We start from the raw sequence: 19,906 nt of genomic DNA on the forward strand, positions 1-19,906 counted from the left end.
TTCCTTCATTCAACGTATATTTTTTGAGCCCTTGCTATGTATCAGGCATTCTTCGAGGCACTGGAGATACACAGCACTGAACAAAACACAATACTCGCACTCCTTAAGTTTACATTCTAGTGGGGTATGTGCAGACAAACAATAAAATAAATAAGAAAAGTGTTAGAGAGTAATATTAAACAGGAAAAGCTGATAGGAAGTATACAGATATGTTCAATTTTACATGCAGTGGTCATTTTGCCATCTCTTCTGTGTTGTTCGCAGCTCTCCCGAACAAAGATACCGTCTCCCTCCTATTTACCATACTCCCAGCACCAGGCACTCTGAGAGGCAATAACTGTATACTGAATAAGTTATAAGCCTTCTGAGAAGCAAGCAGTTGGGAAACAAAGGCCTGTAAATAGATACTGACCATATAGTCCACAAACTAAATAACTTAATCATTCCTGATTAATTCCTAATAATCTAATAAGTGAAATTCTTTTTAGCACGTTTACATTACAGAACGAAAGCTGTGTTAACTATTTTTACAGGCCGTTTTAGGAATTTCAAACATGTTTTAGCCGCCTCTTCGGCCCTACCAGCGCGCGTAAGCTTTGTGTTTGCGCATGTATGTGCGCACTTTTTAAAAACCGCAGCCTTTGCCACTTATCTCTTGGTATTAACAGAAGTTTTCTAGGATTAGCACTTGGGGTTTCTTCTGAGGTGCTGGGTGAGGCCCAGTTATCAGCCCATCGAACTTCAAAGAGCCTCAGAGCGAGGTTCTAACCCCCGAAACACAAACTACTAAAAGTGGGAAACCCTCTTACAGCCCTGGCGCAGTGTCCGGCCGGAACCTTGACCTCAAGATGGCGTCGCGTAATCATAAGATTCAATCAGCTCCAATCAAAAATGGCAGGGTGGGTCGTAACATACGGTTCGAGCCCTTCTAGCCCTCATTAGGCGCTCCTCTCTATGGTTACTTGCCGCTGCGTGGTGATTCAGAGCCAAGAGTGACGATTACCTACCTACGCTCTTCTCTATGATCCTTCTCTCCACGCCCCCAGCCGCAGTGCACGCCGGGCAATAGGAAGACCTCCAGAAGCTCCCCGCGCAGCGCGGATGTGTTTGCGGCCTGTGAGAGTAGGCGCTTCGGCACTAGTCTCTCGGGTAGTGGCGCGCAGAAATCTCGAGCTGGTGGAACCCCCACGAAACCTGGATCCCGGAAGGCCGCGAAGACAGTACAATTTCATCAGCGGCGGGTGAGTTCGCTCCTCTGAGCGCGTGCGGAAACCGGGAGACAGGGTACTTCGGCTGGGGGAGGAGGGAAAGCCGGGGAGCCTGCGAAAGGGCCGGGGTGGGATGGGGATAAGGGGGGTGGGGGGTGGGGATGGGGTGGGGGAGGGGATGGGCACGGGCACGAGGCTTGGGTTTCTCCACTTCTTTAAGGCCTCGAAAACCAGTGGGCCCAGTAGGAGCCCGTGGAGGCCGGACCTACTGCCAGAGCCTTCCTCCTTGCATTGTCGCCCACTTTCCCTTTCCTTTCCACGGCTCGCCACAGAGAGGCCTCGGCCCATTCTGGGCTCCACGTTTGCCACAAAACGCTCGGTCGGCCCCTGGGGAGCCCTTCCCTGAGGCCCCTTTCTAACCTGAGCCTGCGGAAGCCCTGCCGTAGATATTCCGGGCCTAGGATACAATTGCCCCAGGCTCTGCCTAGAAGCCGGCTAGCACCCACCCTTTTTTTTTTAGCGGGGGGCTGACCACCAACTGTTTTCTGTCCCTTCTTCGGTCGTCTAAAGCCCGCCACCGAGTGAACTGCCCTCCCTCCCCCCGCCCCCGACTTGAATTTAGCTACTGCCCACCTTTTCTAGCACCCTTCTGGTTGGTTTGCTTGTCTAAGATTGTGATGAGTGGTGTGGCCTTGCCCCCTTCCTCCCCTGGAGGTTAAACTAAACTATATCTTCATTGATTCTAGGGGAGGACCCAGCTCCACGTTAAAATATGTTGCTTCGTTCTCATGCTTCTTTGGTCTTCAATACTACTTTTGAAACACGTTTTTCGAAATAGTTCTAGGAGTATGAAGATTATTTTGAAGTTATGTAATATGGTTGTATATTGCCATGGAAAAGCCATTTTGATACTGAGCAGAGTGGAGCCGACCAAAAAGAGGGAGGAGATTGGACTTCTCTTGCCCCAGACTGCTATAGTGTGAAGTACTGTGAATTGGGTAGTTGGCAGTAGTGTATAAACAGTTCTTATATAGTTTTAGGAGCTTTAATTTCTAAAAGGTTATTTCCAAAAATGATCAGAAGCCTAGAAAGGCATTCAGTGGTCATCAGTTCCTCACGATTCAAGTAGATACTATGCTATTCTCATTTAATTTTTCTTAAAGCCTTGGTTTTCTTCACTTGTAAAATGAGGATTATTAATTGTATTCACCTCATAGGTTATTGGAATTGGGAATTAATTGAAAAAAACATGTAAAATCCTTAATGCAATACCCAAGTAACATAGTGTTTAGTCCACATTAACTGATAGTGTTTGTTGTTTAAGAATTTTCAGGTAAGTATCAATACAAGACCCTAACCCTGACTCTAACATTTCTTCCAGTGTACTCTGGATAGGCTTTTGTAAATAAAGTCAGAGTTAATCATTGGTATGTCATTACTAGAAAGAGGCATTGTGATAAGCGAAAACAGCCTTTGGATTGGTAATTTCAGGATAGTGGGGACTGTGGAGTCCTTACCCATTTATTGTGTTCCTTTGGACAAGTTAGCTTCTTCATCTGTAAAAGAAGAATAATATATTTACACTAGGTAATTTGGTAGGTTAAGTGAGATAATGTTGAAAGCTTTTGTAAACAAAAGTAAATTAATATCTTACCTGTTATTTTTATTAAATGATTCATCTTCTTGGGGTTACCAACTTCCTTTTTCTTTTTTGGCCACAGGCAAGTTAGCTATATACCTTTTTCATTTACACATGATTTAGAGAAAAATCATACTGACTTTTATACTATAGAAGCAAAAGTAATCATTGAATCTTTTAACATCTTATAAAAACATTCTGTTTATTTTTTTAATCTCAATAATTTTTTTCTGATTCTACCACTGCTGTTCATGAGACTTTTGATTGATTCCTCAAAGTTTTTGAATAGCTTTCTTCCTAACTGTTTTGAATTTTGAAACTCCAGAAAATAAAAACATATTTCCACTAACCAGAATTGATATTGCTTTTTAACTTTTTATTTTGACATAATTTCAAACTTCAAAGAATTCTCAAATATCTTTCATCCAGATTCCCCAGATGTTAACATTTTACCAATTTGCCTTATCCTCCTCTCCTTTTTATCTCCATAGTTTTCTTCTGAAATCTTTTGCTAGTAAGTTGCAGATGTGGTATCCCTCTTAACCTCTGAATACTTAAGTGTGTATTTTTTACAGACAGTTACATTCTCTTAATTAACGACAGTACAGTGATCAAAATCAGGAAATTAATATTGGTACAATATAATCTACCGGTCTTAACTGGGTTTTGCCTGAAATTGTCCCGAAGTCGTATTGCTACCTTTTGTTAAGGTATAATTAACATATAAAATGCACTCATTGTAAATGTACAATTCAGTGTTTTTCAGTATATGTGCAGAGTTGTGCAACCATTACCCCCAAAGGATCCCTCTTTTCTGTTTGCAGGTCACTCCCTATTCCCACCTCAGCTCTAGACTACCACTAATCTCTCTCTATAGTTAGGCTTGCTTTGCTTAGGCTGGGGCAGTTAATGTCAGTCCATTGTACCTTGAAGGCTATAAGCAGAGCAGGAAACAGTGCATGCTACACTAATCATTCATATTTAATGTAGAGTTACTGGACTGGCTGTATAACTACACATAATAACTTAAAATTTGCTCTTTCAGAACTAATAAAAATAATGCTTAGAAAAGAACCTGGCAGATAATAGGAGCTGGATGTTTTATTGAATAAATGATTAAGTTGTATATGAGTGTTTGCTGAGGAGAGTCTGTTGGTTCAGTTGCTTCTTGGCACACAGTGTCCTGATGGGGTTAGCCTGTAAATCTGTCCCTGGTGAAATACTTTGTGTCTATCGGGATAAATCTGTAATGGAGGAATGCATATAACCAGTAATAGTACTCTCATGAGTGCAGAAAAAGAGTGGTTTAAGAGAGTAAAGAGAAAAAAGTGAAAAAGAAAAGCAGAATGCATGCATATGTTGAGGGTAGGGTAAAGCTTCTTCAGAAATTTGTTTTCTTTTTGGTGAGGACCAAATTTATTGAGATAAAATTTACATACAGTAAAAGGCACCCATTTTAATTTCAGTGAATTTTGACGAATACATAAACCTGTATGACCACTGTCACAGTCGAGATAGGGAACACTTCCAATATAGGGGCTTGTTTTTGTTACTTTGGGCCATAAAGTTTCATACTCAGCAGGTGAAAATGCTTTGAACCTTCTAGAAGTGAAACACTACTATCAAGTATTCTTTAAATGCTATTTAAGTCACTTCAGTGCTAATAAAAATAACCTGTGCAACTCTCTCAAACCCCACACACAGTCCTTCAGCAATTGACCACATTCAAAGTATATACAGAAACCAATAACTTGTTACCAGTTCACTGCCACCACCTGTTCTAGGCCATCTCTTTTGTCTGGATTATTGCAATAGTCTCTTGCTTCTCTACCCTTGTTCTCCTCCAGTCTTATCTTCACATAGTGACCAGTGACAGTGTTAAAATATAAGTCAAGTCAAAACCCTTTCAAATGCTTTCCATCTCATTCAGAGTAAAAACCAGTACTTTTACAGCGGCTTACAAAGCGTTAGACTCTTTGAACCCCTTTCCCATCTCCAGCTTGCCGCCAGTACTGTGCTCCAACTGTTGGCCTTGTTACTTCTCCTGCAAACACTGCATTCCCACCTCAGGCTCTTTGTATTTGCTGTTTCCTTTGCTGGGAAGGCTGTTGCCCCCCAGAATAGAGTTTCCTGCCTCAGTCTCTTGCAAGTCTTTCTTCAGATGTTACCTTTTTGGTGAGACCTGACCACCACGTTTAAAATAAAGCACTCCCTTAGCTCTCTTCCCTAGTTCATTCTACAAAGTACCTACCAACTTTGACTATCTGTATAATTTATTGTGAGTATTACAATTTATCAACTATAGGCAAAAATGATAAGCTTTGTTTATTATAAAAGTTTATTCTCATTCATTTTCACATACATCAAAGTATACCAAACTTTATGTTGAAGTAAGTGGTTGATAATCATTTTAGGATTTTTTTTGGCTGTGTTGGGTCTTTGTTGCTGCGCGTGGGCTTTCTCTAGTTGCAGCGAGCGGGGGCTACTCTTCGTTGCAGAGCACAGGCTCTAGGCACGTGGGCTTCAGTAGTTGTGGTGCACAGGCTTAGTTGCTCTGTGGCATGTGGGATCTTCCCAGACTAGGGCTCGAACCCGTGTCCCCTGCATTGGCAGGCAGATTCTTAACCACTGCACCACCAGAGAAGCCCCTAGGATGTTTAAAGTGAATATTAATATTTATCAGAGATCATCAGAAATGTTTGTTTTCTGAATTTCCGTAGGAGAGACTGTTATCTTATTAAGATTACCTTCACCTTCGAAGTTTAGCCTACAAATAAGCAAGTTTTGAACAGTTCCAAATAAAAGGGAAATACTTCGTAGAAAAATTGGAGTGAATGAAATGAGGATATTAGCATAAACTGAAACATAATCTGGTTAACTCTTAACAGAATGAATGATACGTTTGAAAACCATGAAAAATAGTTTAAACACCAAGAACTTAGAGGGTTTCTTTTTAAAAGTAGTATTTGTATTTAGGAAAAAGTGATTCTAAAGATGAATTCATGGCCCAATCTTTGTAACCATTGTGAGGCTAGGTACTGAGTCGTTGCTAGAATAGTACCTGGCACATGGTAGCTTCTTAATAAATTTATTTAAAGAGGTTCTCAGAGTTTATTTGTTTACTGATTCATTCACGGATTATTTATTTAACAGGTATTAATACCAACTGCCCTCCTAAGAAAGTGCTAAGATAGAGTATTATAATGATAATATAAAAGCTTCTGTAAGTAGGACAGTAGCCCTTGATGTTTTAAAAGGATATACACTCCTGTCCCCTTCCATGTGGAATATTTGTTTTTGTTTTGGGCAAAAAAGTATTTTAAAAAAATTATTAAAAAATTCAACACGTTTACAATCTTAAATTAGTTACATTTTTCTTTTTAACTTAAGTTGATACCTACTTAATATTTAAGGCATTTCCAGTATCTTATTTGCTGGTATATGACAACATTCTAGGAATTTATTTTATTTGTAAAGCTTCCTAAATATTTTAAGTGTACTGTGCTTTCGAAATTGAAGTTTAAATTTTACAGATTATTGTATATCCTAACTTATTAAGTGAAAAGAATACTGAGGAAGAAGAGCTGTGAGGATGAAGGACATGCTTTTTAAAGAAATGTCTAATAATGTCTAATGCAAGTTGAAACAGTTACCTGTCACACTGGAGATTTACTACAGTGATGGTGAGGATATGAGGAAAGGGCGTACCCATGTACTGTTGGTGGGAATATTAATTTGTACACTAGATTTGGAAGTAAAGAGTAGATACATACAGTACTGATCTGTATTATAGAATTACTTGCACAGGGGCTTAGAGTTATATGTCCAATATGTCCAAGAATGTTTAATATGATTTGTAAGAGGTAAAATGTGGAGAATCATCAATGTTGGTTAGTTACAGCTATATAGTAAGTAATAGTTTACTGCATTATAAAGAATGGAATAGAACTTTATGAACTGACATGAAGAGATGTTAATAATGATGAGGGAGAAATGCACATAACAATATAGTATGATTATATTGTTCGCAGAAAAACATAAGTGATTATATATTAGCTTGTGTCTAGAGAGATATTTTAGAAGAATACAACGAATTATACCAAACTGTTGGAATCAGGGCCGAGGAAGTAGAAGACATGCACATTTTATCCTCTCTCTTCTAAAGGGTGAGTAAAACAATATATAAAACATAGAAAAGAAAATAATAGAGAAAAACATTTTTTAAAAGCTTCTGAAACTCTAGACTCCTTCAGTTACAGAGTGTAGGTGGGGGAGTTTTTCCTAGTGTCCAACAGAAAATCTATTAATCAAATCACCACTTTTAGCTGCATCACTGATAGGGGGATCAACCCACTTATTTTGGCTGCTTGTTAAAATTGGTGCATGGAATCCTACTAGGGCATTCTAGCATCATTTTTCTACTTTTTTCCAGTAGTTCTGGACACTTGAGTATGTTGACAAAAATATAAAATTTGGGGGGAGGAAAAGTCTTAAGTACTTCTATTTTATTTATTTTTTACTCTGTCGGGTCTTCGTTGCTGCTCGCGGGCTTTCTCTAGTTACGGCGAGTGGGGGCTACTCTTCGTTGCGGTGCGTGGGCTTCTCATTGCAGTGGCTTCTCTTGCTGCAGAGCATGGGCTCCAGGCACACGGACTTCAGTAGTTGTGGCGCGCAGCTAAGTAGTTGTGGCGCGTGGCTAAGTAGTTGTGGCGCACGGGCTTAGCTGCTCCGCGGCATGTGGGATCTTCCTGGACCGGGGCTCGAACACGTGTCCCCTGCATTGGCAGGTAGATTCTTAACTACTGCGCCACCAGGGAAGTCCAGTACTTCTATTCATTTAGCTAAAACACAAAAGTTTCTTATTAAGGAATGATATCACAAACCAAATCAAACAGTTCATTGTATTCTTGTATTTTTAAAAATCAAATACCAGCGTCTGATTCTTGAGTTTCAGTCATTCATTGAATATCATTCAAGAATGGTTAAGAGGTTTGCTTTTAAGTTTAAGAAAAATTACCTCTTTTTTTCTCATTGTCACAAGTTGTATGTGAATGGTTTATATTTGAACCATTGTATTTGAATGGTTACTATGTGACCTTATATATGGAGGTCGTCCCCCCCTCCCCGTTCAGGTTTGTAGAAAGTCACTGAGACATTTACTTGTCCTGGAAGAACTGGCCAACACTGAATCAACAAATACTGTGTAACTTTGTAAATTTAGTTTGCAGGGTGCTGATGTGTATAAAAAATTCATGCATCAGAACACTTAAAAACTGTTAGATATCTTCCTTGATTCTGAGTTTGATTTAAAAAGATTCATTGATGTTTGGTATTTAATTTTTGGATATTAACTGAACCTCAAAATTTTTTTCTTCCTTTATATGTATTCCCATATGACTGTAGGAGTCTATCCTGAACTTAGATCGTGTACATTTTGGGAACTTATTTTAGAAAAGATCTAAGTTTAAAAAATTCTCAATGGACAGACAGAGAAAAGAGGGTCTTTGCCAACTCCTTTGGGTAAGAAAACTTGAGAATTTTGCAGATACTCTAAAAATGAAAGGCCAACAAACCAAGCATATCAGATTGTAAAGTTTTCAAATAACATGATTTGTCATGATTTCTTTCTTTAGACTGGTGTGGTAAGAATGTCTTTCCCCCCTCATTTGAATCGCCCTCCCATGGGAATCCCAGCACTCCCACCAGGGATCCCACCCCCACAGTTTCCTGGCTTTCCACCACCTGTACCTCCAGGTAAGTTTGTGGATACAGTTGTTGTTTTTGAAGTGTAGTTGATTTACAGTGTTGTGTTAGTTTCTGATGTACAGCAAAGTGATTCAGTTATTTATATATATAAACACACATGCTTTTTTAGATTCTTTTCCATTATACTTTATTACAAGATATTGAATATAGTTCCCTGTGATATACAGTAAATCCTTGTTTTTTTATCTGTTTTATATGTAGTAGTTCATATTTGCTAGTCCCAAACTCCTAATTTCTCTCCCCTTCCCCCTTTCGTAACCATGTTTGTTTTCTGTGTCTGTGTGTCTGTTTTGTAAATAAGTTCATTTGTATCGTATTTTTAGATTCTACATGTAAGTGATGTCACATGATATTTGTCTTTCTCTGTCTGACTTCATTTAGTATGATAATCCTAGGTCCATCCACGTTGCTGCAAATGGCATTATTTCGTTCTTTTTTATGGCTGAGTAATATTCCATTGTAAATATATATCACACCTTATTTATCCATTCATCTGTCGATGGACATTTAGATTGCTTCCATGTCTTGGCTACTGTAAATAGTGCTGCTGTGAACACTGGGGTGCACGTATGTTTTGAATTAGAGTTTTCTCCAGATATATGCCCAAGAGTGGGATTGTAGGATCATATGGTAGCTCTATTTTTAGTTATTTAGGAACCTCCATACCGTTGCCGTAGTGGCTGCACCATTTTACATTCCCACCAATGATTCTGTGGGTTTTTTTAACCCATCCTTATGTCATTGCAATATTAACTTTAAGAAGATGATACATATGTGACTGTTGGTAGAAGAGCTGTTAGCATTCTGGAAATGTGATGTCTCATTTTCCTGTGGTGATAGTTTTCATTTATGGCTGAGTGTCAGACTCATCTGGGAAATTAAAAAGTCTTTAATCAAAAATATAGGTAATACATTTATTTTTAAATACTATACATTTTAAATAGTATAGTATTTTAAAATACTATATGTTTTAAAAACTATACATTCAAAAATCAATCAAAAGGGTGGAAAATTTTTCTCACATTCCCATATAACTTGTTACCATCCCCTTAGTGAAAGGGGGAACAAAGCAGGGTTATTAGTTTCTTCTTTATCCTTTCAGATATTTTTATTTTTCTATCCATTTGTTTTGTTTTATTCTTTTGACACCGATGTACAGTAACATCCTATGTATTCTATTCTGCCTCGTTTTTTTTTATACTTGACAATAAATCTTTTTTTAAATTAATTTATTTATCTTTGGCTACATTGGGTCTTCGTTGCTGAGCGTGGGCATTCTCTAGTTGCGGCGAGCGGGGGCTATTCGTTGTGGTGCGTGGGCTTCTCATTGCGGTGGCTTCTCTTGTTGCAGAGCACGGGCTTTAGGTGCGCAGGCTTCAGTATTTGTGGCTCATGGGCTCTAGGCGCGCAGGCTTCAATAGTTGTGGCTCGCGGGCTCTAGAGTGCAGGCTTAGTAGTTGTGGTGCATGGGCTTAGTTGCTCCCCAGCATGTGGGATCTTTCTGGGCCAGGGCTCGAACCTGTGTCCCCTGCATTGGCAGGCGGATTCTTAACCACTGCGCCACCAGGGAAATCCTTGACAATAAATCTTGGAGAGCTCTCCAAGTAACTATTTAAAAGCTTCTTCTCTCCAATGTTTTATGATGTTTAAACAAAAAATTAAAAAATTTTTAAGGCCCCTCTGCAAGCCACTGAATCAAATCCTCAGAAATTGGGGCTCAGGAGTCTCTTTTTAACAAGTTCACAGGTGATTCATAGGTATCCATTTAAGCACAGTTAAGAGAACCCACATTTGAGAACCATTATCTTGAGGTTTGTAATTAACATTGACTTAGGAGAAAGAGTTTTCCTCTGGTTTATGAGTGGTAGTTCACATATTTTTATATTTTGATGGGGTTGAAAGCATTTCATGCAGAATCAGTTTCCCAGTTTCCCTTCTGAAAGGGGTAGTATCTAAGAGTCCTCCTTAATCTGCATGTTAGAAGTATTTTCTTCTACCATAGAATCTATGTAATTCAGGCTGAAATGAACAAATGATCTTGTAAACCATCCAGAAATATTTCTTTTTGAGGAAAGGTCTACTTCAGTGACCTGGCTTTAACTATTGGATTATGTGTTTGAAGTTAGCAGTGTTTACTAAAGAGCTTGACTGTTGCAAAATCAAAAGTATGTTGCAGTTGGCTCATATGATGGATTGTTAATTCATAACATGTACATCATAGAGGCTCAGCTTTGGGGGCCTCCTACCCCTAGGTCAAGTACACAGCAGTGTTGAAGTAAGTGAAAAGTCACAAAATAAAAGTGGCAATTTTTCTGGGGTATCATTTAAAACTTCAGGAATTTGAGGGTAAATCATAATTTTAAAAAATCAGAACAGGGCTTCCCTGGTGGCACAGTGGTTAAGAATCCGCCTGCCAATGCAGGAGACACGGGTTCAAGCCCTGGTCTGGGAAGATCCCACATGCCGCGGAGCAGCTAAGCCCGTGCGCCACAACTACTGAACCTGTGCTCTAGAGCCCACGAGCCACAACTACTGAGCCCGTGTGCCACAACTACTGAAGCCCGCGTGCCTAGAGCCCATGCTCCCAACAAGAGAAACCACCACAATGAGAAGCCCGCGCACCGCAACGAAGAGGAGCCCCCACTCGCCGCAACTAGAGAAAGCCCGTGCGCAGCAACGAAACGCAGCCAAAATTAAAAAAAAAAAATCAAAACAACTACTTCTGCATATATATTGTGGAGTAGAGTGCAGTACTTGTACAAGTTTTTAAGACATTTATGCTTGTAGCTGGCTGTTTTAAGTTGGTCTTTTAGATAATCATGGATGTGTATTTGTTACCCCTTGCTGCCAGGGACCTAGTGTGAACGTTTGAGTACTATCAGTTTATTATTCCATGTAACAATTACTGAATTTTAGTCAGTAACTTAACTGCTCTGTAATGGACTATAAAGGAATTTCTCCTGAAAAGGGGGATTAAGAAAATAACGTTAACAGAAAACTGAAAAATGTTACTTGTCAACCATCAAACCAATTGATTACTTGAGAAGGATAGTGCCCTGAGCCACTTTCATTTGGGCATCAATATTTGAGGGGGTCCCCATTTTTTTCATTAATTTATAGTCTCATAATACGATCTGTTTTTTGATAGTCTTTACTAATAACCATGATACTTTTAGCAAAGTTTGTGTTATTAGAGTTATAGGGAAGAATAGTTTACTTTCTATTTCTGAAGAAATTTTAAGGCATTGGAGATAAAGCTTAATCACTTGTTCAGAATCAGGAAAGGTGACAATGAAAAAAATCAGTTCCTTACCAGTATATTGGTTTTATAGGAAAGATTTTAAATTCCTTTGAATTTTTAAAAAATACATACTAAATGTAACTTGTTTTCTGATGAACACTATACCAAATTATAAATGGACGTGGAAGATAAATGGGCCATGTTTCTCTTAAGGCTACTCCTAGTATATCTTTTAAGATGGGTCAACAGACCTTAAAACCAGATTTTCAGTATTTCTCCTTGTCTGTTTGGTCAGTGCCATACTAATGTAGGCATTTGTTCACAGAGTATTAACGCTATTAAACAATTCTGATTCCATTTGTGATAGTATACAGTATCATTTCTGTTTAGGAAAGCATACTTGAATGATAAATCGGACTTTAGTTAACAGCTAGCTCATTCATACCTGCATCCTGTGTGCAGCGTCAATACTTGAAATAATAAAAAAAAAGAAGTATGCTAAACTAGTATAATAATTCAGGACCACAATACCCATATTCATGTATAATTTTCTTGTGTTGCCTATTAGTGCAATTAATTGAACTCTGAGATAACGTATGTGGCGATCACATTATATATTAAATTAGAAAATAAATTTGAAAAAAAACATAATTTTTCCTTAAAAAGTAATGCATGCTATAGATTAAAGGAAGTTTTCCCCCCGTAGTTCCTGAGCATTCCCTTCCCCAAAGGGGGGGAAGTCTTTCTTACCAGTTTCTGGTGTGTAGCTCTCCAGAGATGTAATGTATATCCCACTGTGTTTGCCTATGTTTATTCTACCCTACTTTTTTTTTTCAAATTCAGCTGGTATATACACTGTTTACACTTTGTGCACTTTGCCTTTTTTTTTTTTTTTTTTTTACACCGTAGCATACATAGGTCTGTAATGAGCAGCAGTACATTTTTGTAAATTCTGCATTTCATGAAATTAGTAAGTTGAGGTGGGAACCATACTATTAAACCTTTTAGTAACTATTAAAAAGGAAAAAAAATTTTTTTCAAAATGTCTTTTTCTTCAGGTTTTCTTAAATAGAAAGTTTACCTGTGGAAGAGGTGCTGCACAGTTTACAGTTGGTAAATGGAGTATTTGCTTTTGTTTTGCAAAGTTAAAAGTGAAAAATTTAGAGTTGATGATAGTTTTGAGTATCCACCTATTTAAGTGCTCCACATAAATGATCTCAGTTAGTAGGCACTCTGAGGAAATAATTACCTCATTTGAATTGAGGAAACTGAAGCTGAGGTTAAAGAGCTTTCCCAAGTTTGCATAGCTAAAAGTGATAGAACCAAGAATTGAACCCAAGTTTGATTCTGCAGTCTTTTTTTTTCTATTTTGTACAGTCTTCTGTAGGCTTATTGATAAGTATCTTGATTTTCATCTTCTAAAAATTTTGTTTAAAACTGAGGTTATTTTAAATAGGTTTTATTGGAAAATAAATGGATAGTTGTTAAAAGAGTTTATTACCAGTCTTAGATGGACAGTTACCTTAAGTTGATGCTAAATTTGAACTGAAAAGTGATTTCAGAACTTCTTGAGATACTTCTAGAAGCATTTTAAAATTTGTGTTTTAGTAGACAGATCTTTTACTGATTTTACCCTCATTGCAACCTTTTTCTTAGTTCTCAAATGGTAAGATTTCGTCATTAGTTATGTACACAAGGTCTGTCAATGTAGCAACTATTGATTAGTAAACAATTTTTTTTTTTTTTTTTTTTTTTTTTTTTTTGCGGTATGTGGGCCTCTCACTGTTGTGGCCTCTCCCCTTGCGGAGCACAGGCTCCGGACGCACAGGCTCAGCGGCCATGGCTCATGGGCCCAGCCGCTCCGCGGCATGTGGGATCCTCCCAGACCGGGGCACGAACCCGTGTCCCCTGCATCGACAGGCGGACTCTCAACCACTGCGCCACCAGGGAAGCCCGATTAGTAAACAATTTTGTTGAAAACAAAATTGCAGATTCCAGTAAGATGTCAATAGTGATAGCCCATTGATAGCTGTCTAAAACCCTTAGGGCAGTAGATGCTTGTCTTAGAGATTTTCTCTTTGACAGTGAATGAGATTACTAATCTTATTTTTTTTTTTCATGATTTTTGCTTTTATTAAATAATCAGGAATAACAAGATTCTTCCTAGGCCTCCAGATTAATTTCTTATTTGATGCTTTTGTTTTCTAACTTTCAAAGAATTTATTTTTACCTTTAAAGGAGTCATTAATACCATTGTTCACCTGTAAGCAAATCTGTATGAAAGTTGCTGGTTTTGAGGATGTACTGAACATGTTCATGTAGATGAACATGAATTGCTAACTATCCACAGTTTTATTCCTTAAGGCAAAAGCAGGCTGTGGTAGTCTTTTTGCTTTTAGAAAGTCTTTTTGTTTGTAAGTTTATTTAGACCAACCTGATAACTATGTTGGTTTTGAAAAATATCCATTAATTTCTCATTTTCATTAATCCTACATTTCCCCTTAAAAGAACTGTGAATTGGAGGTACTTATTTGTATGGCATGTAGTTGATATACAATATATAATTGTATATAATTATATTCTTAAGATTCATTATGCTTTTTTCTTAGGGACTCCAATGATTCCTGTACCAATGAGCATTATGGCTCCTGCTCCAACTGTAAGTATAACTTTAAGGAGGAATTAGGAGTGCCACTGCTTTTAAATCTGAACAACTTTATAAGCCCAGATAAATTATTTTAAATATTTAAAAGAATAATAGGAAGGGAATAAGAGCATCCATGTATATCATACTACTTATTTAAATAAGTGTTGCTTTCACTCTATGCATATAAGCAATTGCCCCTAAAATATGCTCCCTAAATAGTTTAGTGATTTCCCTCTTATTCTCTAGACTCTTCGTATACTGTTATTTCAGATTTAGACATTGACTCTTTCATCATGCCCTCGTGTCTTGATCCTGGGAGACAGGAGAAGCGATCTGACATGTCTGATTTCTTAAAAGAAAAAAAAAGGAGGAATGATGTAGCAGAAATCTAAATTTTGAAATGAAAGTTGAATATATTTCTACTCATTCCTCCCACCTACCTAATTTTTAGCTTCTTCCAAGCTATTTTTTCTCTGTCCTCTAGTATGATATCTTCAAGCTTTGTAAAGTTTTGTTGAAGCCTTTCCTCTGCTGAAGTGTTTCATTATTCAGTCTTAAGTCTTGAAATTTAATTCTACATTCATAAAAGCTCTGTACGCTCTAGGCATCTTAGTTAAGAATGCTAGTATACTATAACGTGAATAAATAATAACCCTCTTAAAACATTTATTTAACTAAAAATTCTCTTTGAGTTAATTAGTGAAATATTGGTCTTAATTTATAATTCATTGTGAGGGAGAGTAGGTCTCATTACTTTCAACTGTTTTTCTACCTGTGGGTTTTGAAAAGGGCGGGGAGTATTATTTATATTAAAAGGGTGATGAGATGGGAATTACATGAACAAATAGGAATCTGCTGTGAGGCAGACCAAGGGGGAGTCCAGCTTTTCTTGCATTGGACATTCATTTGGAAACATTTATTGGGAAACCTCCACATGACAGGTACTCTTGCCCTCTTGCATTTTAGCCTAGGAGAAGGCAGCTCCCCCACTTCAGTGCCTACTGTGGATGTTTTGCTCAATTCAATTTCAAATACAAAGATGAATAAGACTATTTCTTTCCTCTGGGAAGTTGAATGTTATGAAGGGAAAATAAGATAGAAACACAAGTAACTGAGAAAAGGTAGACTTTAAGTGTGGGGAGAGTGCTATGGGAGTATTTGAATATTCTACAAGAAAATTAGCAGGGATAATTGAAATTTCCTTTTATATGAATGCAGAGATTTATAATGTCTTAAACATTTAAAAATTGTCTTAAACATAAAAAAATTTCTTTCCAAGTTTTTGTTTTTTGTTTTTTATAAATTTATTCATTTATTTCTGGCTTCGTTGGGTCTTCATCGCTGCGCGCGGGCTTTCTCTAGTTGCAGTGAGCGGGGGTTACTCTTCATTGCGGTGCGCAGGCTTCTCATTGCGGTGGCTTCTCTTATTGCGGAGCGTGGGCTCTAGGCCCGTGGGCTTCGGTAGTTGTGGCACGTGGGCTCAGTAGTTGTGGCTCATGGGCTCAGTTGCTCTGTGGCACGTGGGATCTTCCCGGACCAGGGCTTGAACCCGTGACCCCCGCATTGGCAGGCAGATTCTTAACCACTGAGCCACCAGGGAAGCCCTCCAAGTTGTTTTTAAAAGAAAGGTAATCCAATAGTGGAACTTTACTTGTCATGAATAAGTTCACGTTAATGAAAAATGTGCTTTGGGAGTTTTAGATTAAGTATGTAGAACCTGTAATGGTGATGTGCTATATATTTAATACTTTAAAATTGATGTTTTTAGCCTAATGTTATTACATTAAGCATGATAGCAAATTTAATTGCAAGTTCAAATTTTATTGTCTTTCATCACTTTAGGTCTTAGTACCCACTGTGTCCATGGTTGGAAAACATTTGGGAGCACGGAAGGATCATCCAGGCTTGAAGGCTAAAGAAAATGATGAAAACTGTGGTCCCACTACTACAGTTTTTGTTGGCAACATTTCTGAAAAAGCCTCAGACATGCTTATAAGACAGCTCCTTGCTGTAAGTTAAACTGTTTATTTTTCACTTAAAAAAATTTTTGTTATAAATTTCAAACTGAAGAAAAATTAGCAAGAGGGCTCTGAATTATTTTCTCGTTTATATTTTGAAAAGTTTCAGTCCTACAGAAAAGTTAAATGAATAGTGAACACCCTTGTAACACATTTTGTCATATTTACACACTCTGTGTGCACACACACACATCTCGATTTTTTTTTTCTTCTGAATAATTTCAGAGTAAGTTGTGACATTACATTTCACTTTTGAATACTTCTTATATTTCCTAAGATCCAGGATACTCTCCTACATTTTCACAAAGCCATTATCACACTTAGGAAATTTAAGGCTGATATAGTATTGTTAATTAAAATACATATAGTTCATATTTAATTTTTCCAGTAATTTCCAGTCAGGGATATATATATATTGCACTTGTTTTTTTTATTATTACTATTACTATTATTATTATTATTATTATTATTTGCGGTATGCGGGCCTCTCACTGCTGTGGCCTCTCCCGTCGCGGAGCACAGGCTCCGGATGCACAGGCTCAGCGGCCATGGCCCACGGGCCCAGCCGCTCCACGGCATATGGAATCCTCCCAGACCGGGGCACGAACCTGCGTCCCCTGCATCGGCAGGCAGACCCCCAACCACTGCGCCACCAGGGAAGCCCTTTATTATTATTATTTTTTAAATATTTATTTATTTGGCTGCGCTGGGTCTTAGTTGTGACATGCAGGATCTTTTTCGTTGTGGCATGTGGGCTCTTAGTTGTGGCATGCAGGATCTAGTTCCCTGACCAGGGATCAAACCGGGCCCTCCTTCATTGGGAGTGTGCAGTCTTAACCACCAGACAACCAGGGAAGTCCCTATACATTGCATTTAATTGTCATGTTTCTTTAGACAGTTCCTTTATTGTAGAACAGTTCCCTGCCTCTTCTTGTTTGCTTGTTTTTGTTTTTGTCTTTCATGACATTGATGTTTTTGAAGCGCCTGGGTCTTTTGCAGAATGTCTCTCCCAATTTGAATTTGATTGATTGCTCATAGTTAGATTCAGAGTAAGCATTTGTAAGAGTGGTTCATGGGTGATGCATTGTTTTCGGGTGCAACATAGCAAGAGGCATACCACGTCTCTTGGTCCCATTTTTGGTGGTATTAAGTTTAGTTACTTGGTTAAGGTAGTCAGATCTCTCCATTGTAACGGTACCTTTAGTCCCTTTTTCACTAATAAGTAACCTCTGGGTTAGTATTTGGGGACTATGTGAGTCCTTTTCTTTAGCCGCCTTTAAAACAATGATTTTAGCATCTAATTGTGATTGATTGACTCCTTTTGCAGTTTTTATTCTGAGCATACATAAGTTTTTTTGACTTGGTCCATTGATTTTCCTTTTTCTCTTAGTTTAAAAAATTTATCCTGGTGCTACATGCACATTTTTTTAATTTAAAGCACTTTTTTTTGGCTGCGTTGGGTCTTTGTTGCTGCTCGCGGGCTTTCTCTAGTTGCTGCAAGTAGGGCCTACTCTTCATCGCGGTGCACGGGCTTCTCATTGCGGTGGCTTCTCTTGTTGTGGAGCATGGGCTCTAGGCATGCAGGCTCAGTAGTTGTGGCTCGCAGGCTTAGTTACTTTGCAGCATGTGGGATATTCCCGGAACAGGGATGGAACCCGTGTCACCTGCATTGGCAGGCAGATTCTTAACCACTGCGCCACCAACGAAGTCCCTACGTGCACACTGTAAGTGAAAAAATACTGAATGATTTTTAAAAATTAATATTCGGTTGCATTGGGTCTTCATTGCTGCGCGCAGGCTTTCTCTAGTTGCGGCGAGCGGGGGCTACTCTTCGTCGCAGTACGTGGGCTTCTCATTTCGGTGGCCTCTCTTGTTGAGGAGCACGAGCTCTAGGCATGCGGGCTTCAGTAGTTGTGGTATGTGGGCTCAGTAGTTGTGGCTCGTGGGCTTAGTTGCTCCGCAGCATGTGGGATCTTCCCGGACCAGGGCTTGAACCCGTGTCCCCTGCATTGGCAGACAGATTCTTAACGACTGTGCCACCAGGGAAGTCCCTGAATGATTTTTTTAATGAAAAATAACACTGTCCATACTCACTCCCTCCATAATCTCCACTGTGTTTAGAAGTTATTTTAAAATCTTTTCCTTCTTCATTTTATCAGTAACGTACATTATTGCCAGTTCCGTTTTATAAATAATGTTATCCTTGCTTTAAAAAGTGTTTTTAAAAAGGCGTTTAGAAAATAAACACAAAACCTAGCTTAGTCAGATCTTAATATTTTGTGATACTAGCTTCAGATTTTTATCCCAAAGAAACAAAACATGAAGGTTCTAATTCCCGTTTCTTTCTTCCACAGAGGTAATAACCAGAGGTAGTCCACTATCCTAAGTTTGGTGTTTATCATCCCTGTCCATATTTTTTACTTTAATTATATATTTATATAAATAAAAATTTATAATTTTTAAGTTTTAGTTCTGTATTCCTCCACAATTTGCTTTTTTTCACCCAGCCTATATGTAGCTCTAGTTTGTTTACTTTTCACTGTTATATACCATTGCATTATAGAAATATGCCATAAATGGTCAGATTTTTTACTGATGTCATATGGATTGTTTTCTTTTTTTTGATATTATGTTTTGCTATATAATTAGTGGTAATAGCACGTCTTCCTAGGTGAGCGTGAAAGAAATTCTGTCATGTATTCTCTTAGAAGTGGAATTTCTGAGTCATGGGGCATGCTTATCTACAGTTTTACAAGATGATGCCATTTTTTTCCCAAAGTAGAACATTGGGAGGACATTTTTAAGACATCTTTATTGAGACATAATTTACATACCATAAAGTTCACCCTTTTATAATATACAGTTCAGTGGCTTTTAGTATTTTCAGAAAGTTGTGCAAACATCACCACTGTCTAATTCCTGAACATTTTTACCACCCCAGATAGAAACCCCGTACCCATTAACAATGCTTCCCATTTTCTCCTCCCCTGAGCCTCTGGCAGCCACTATTGTACCTTCTGTCTATGGATTTGCCTATTCTGGGCATTTTATGTAAATGGAATTTTAGAATATGTGGCTTTTTGTGTGTTGTCTTCTTTCACTTAGCATAATGTTTTCAAGGTTCATCTGTAGTGTAGCTTGTTAGCAGTACTTTGTTCCTTTTTATGGCCAGAATATTCCATTTAATGGATGTACCACATTTTGTTTATCCATCCATCAGTTGATGGACAATTGGATTGTTTCCACTTTGTTATTATGAATAATAATGCTGTGAATATTTGTGTACAAGTTTTTGTGTGGACATACGTGTATGTTTTCAGTTTGAAACATCCGTTTTTAAAACTGTTGTTGATTTATATATGCAGCAGAGTGTTTTTTTAAGCTATC

General features: G+C 38.1%; 1 protein-coding gene across 1 annotated transcript in view; it reads left to right on the plus strand.

Annotated features, from left to right (window-relative positions):
* Nucleotides 1-848: 848 nt before the first annotated feature.
* Nucleotides 849-19,906, plus strand: part of RBM25 (RNA binding motif protein 25) — a gene marked incomplete at its 5' end in the record, with an annotated part of 57,034 nt that continues 37,976 nt past the window's right edge. Inside the window, 5 exons of the mRNA XM_081228295.1 lie at nucleotides 849-899; nucleotides 1,047-1,241; nucleotides 8,481-8,601; nucleotides 14,464-14,513; nucleotides 16,344-16,511. Of these exons, the coding sequence (XP_081084421.1) occupies nucleotides 849-899; nucleotides 1,047-1,241; nucleotides 8,481-8,601; nucleotides 14,464-14,513; nucleotides 16,344-16,511 (585 nt within the window). The remainder of the gene's footprint in view (nucleotides 900-1,046; nucleotides 1,242-8,480; nucleotides 8,602-14,463; nucleotides 14,514-16,343; nucleotides 16,512-19,906) is intronic.

The sequence above is a fragment of the Mesoplodon bidens genome, assembly GCF_964165515.1.
Source record: "Mesoplodon bidens genome assembly, chromosome: 3".
Taxonomy (NCBI): Eukaryota; Metazoa; Chordata; class Mammalia; order Artiodactyla; family Ziphiidae; genus Mesoplodon; species Mesoplodon bidens.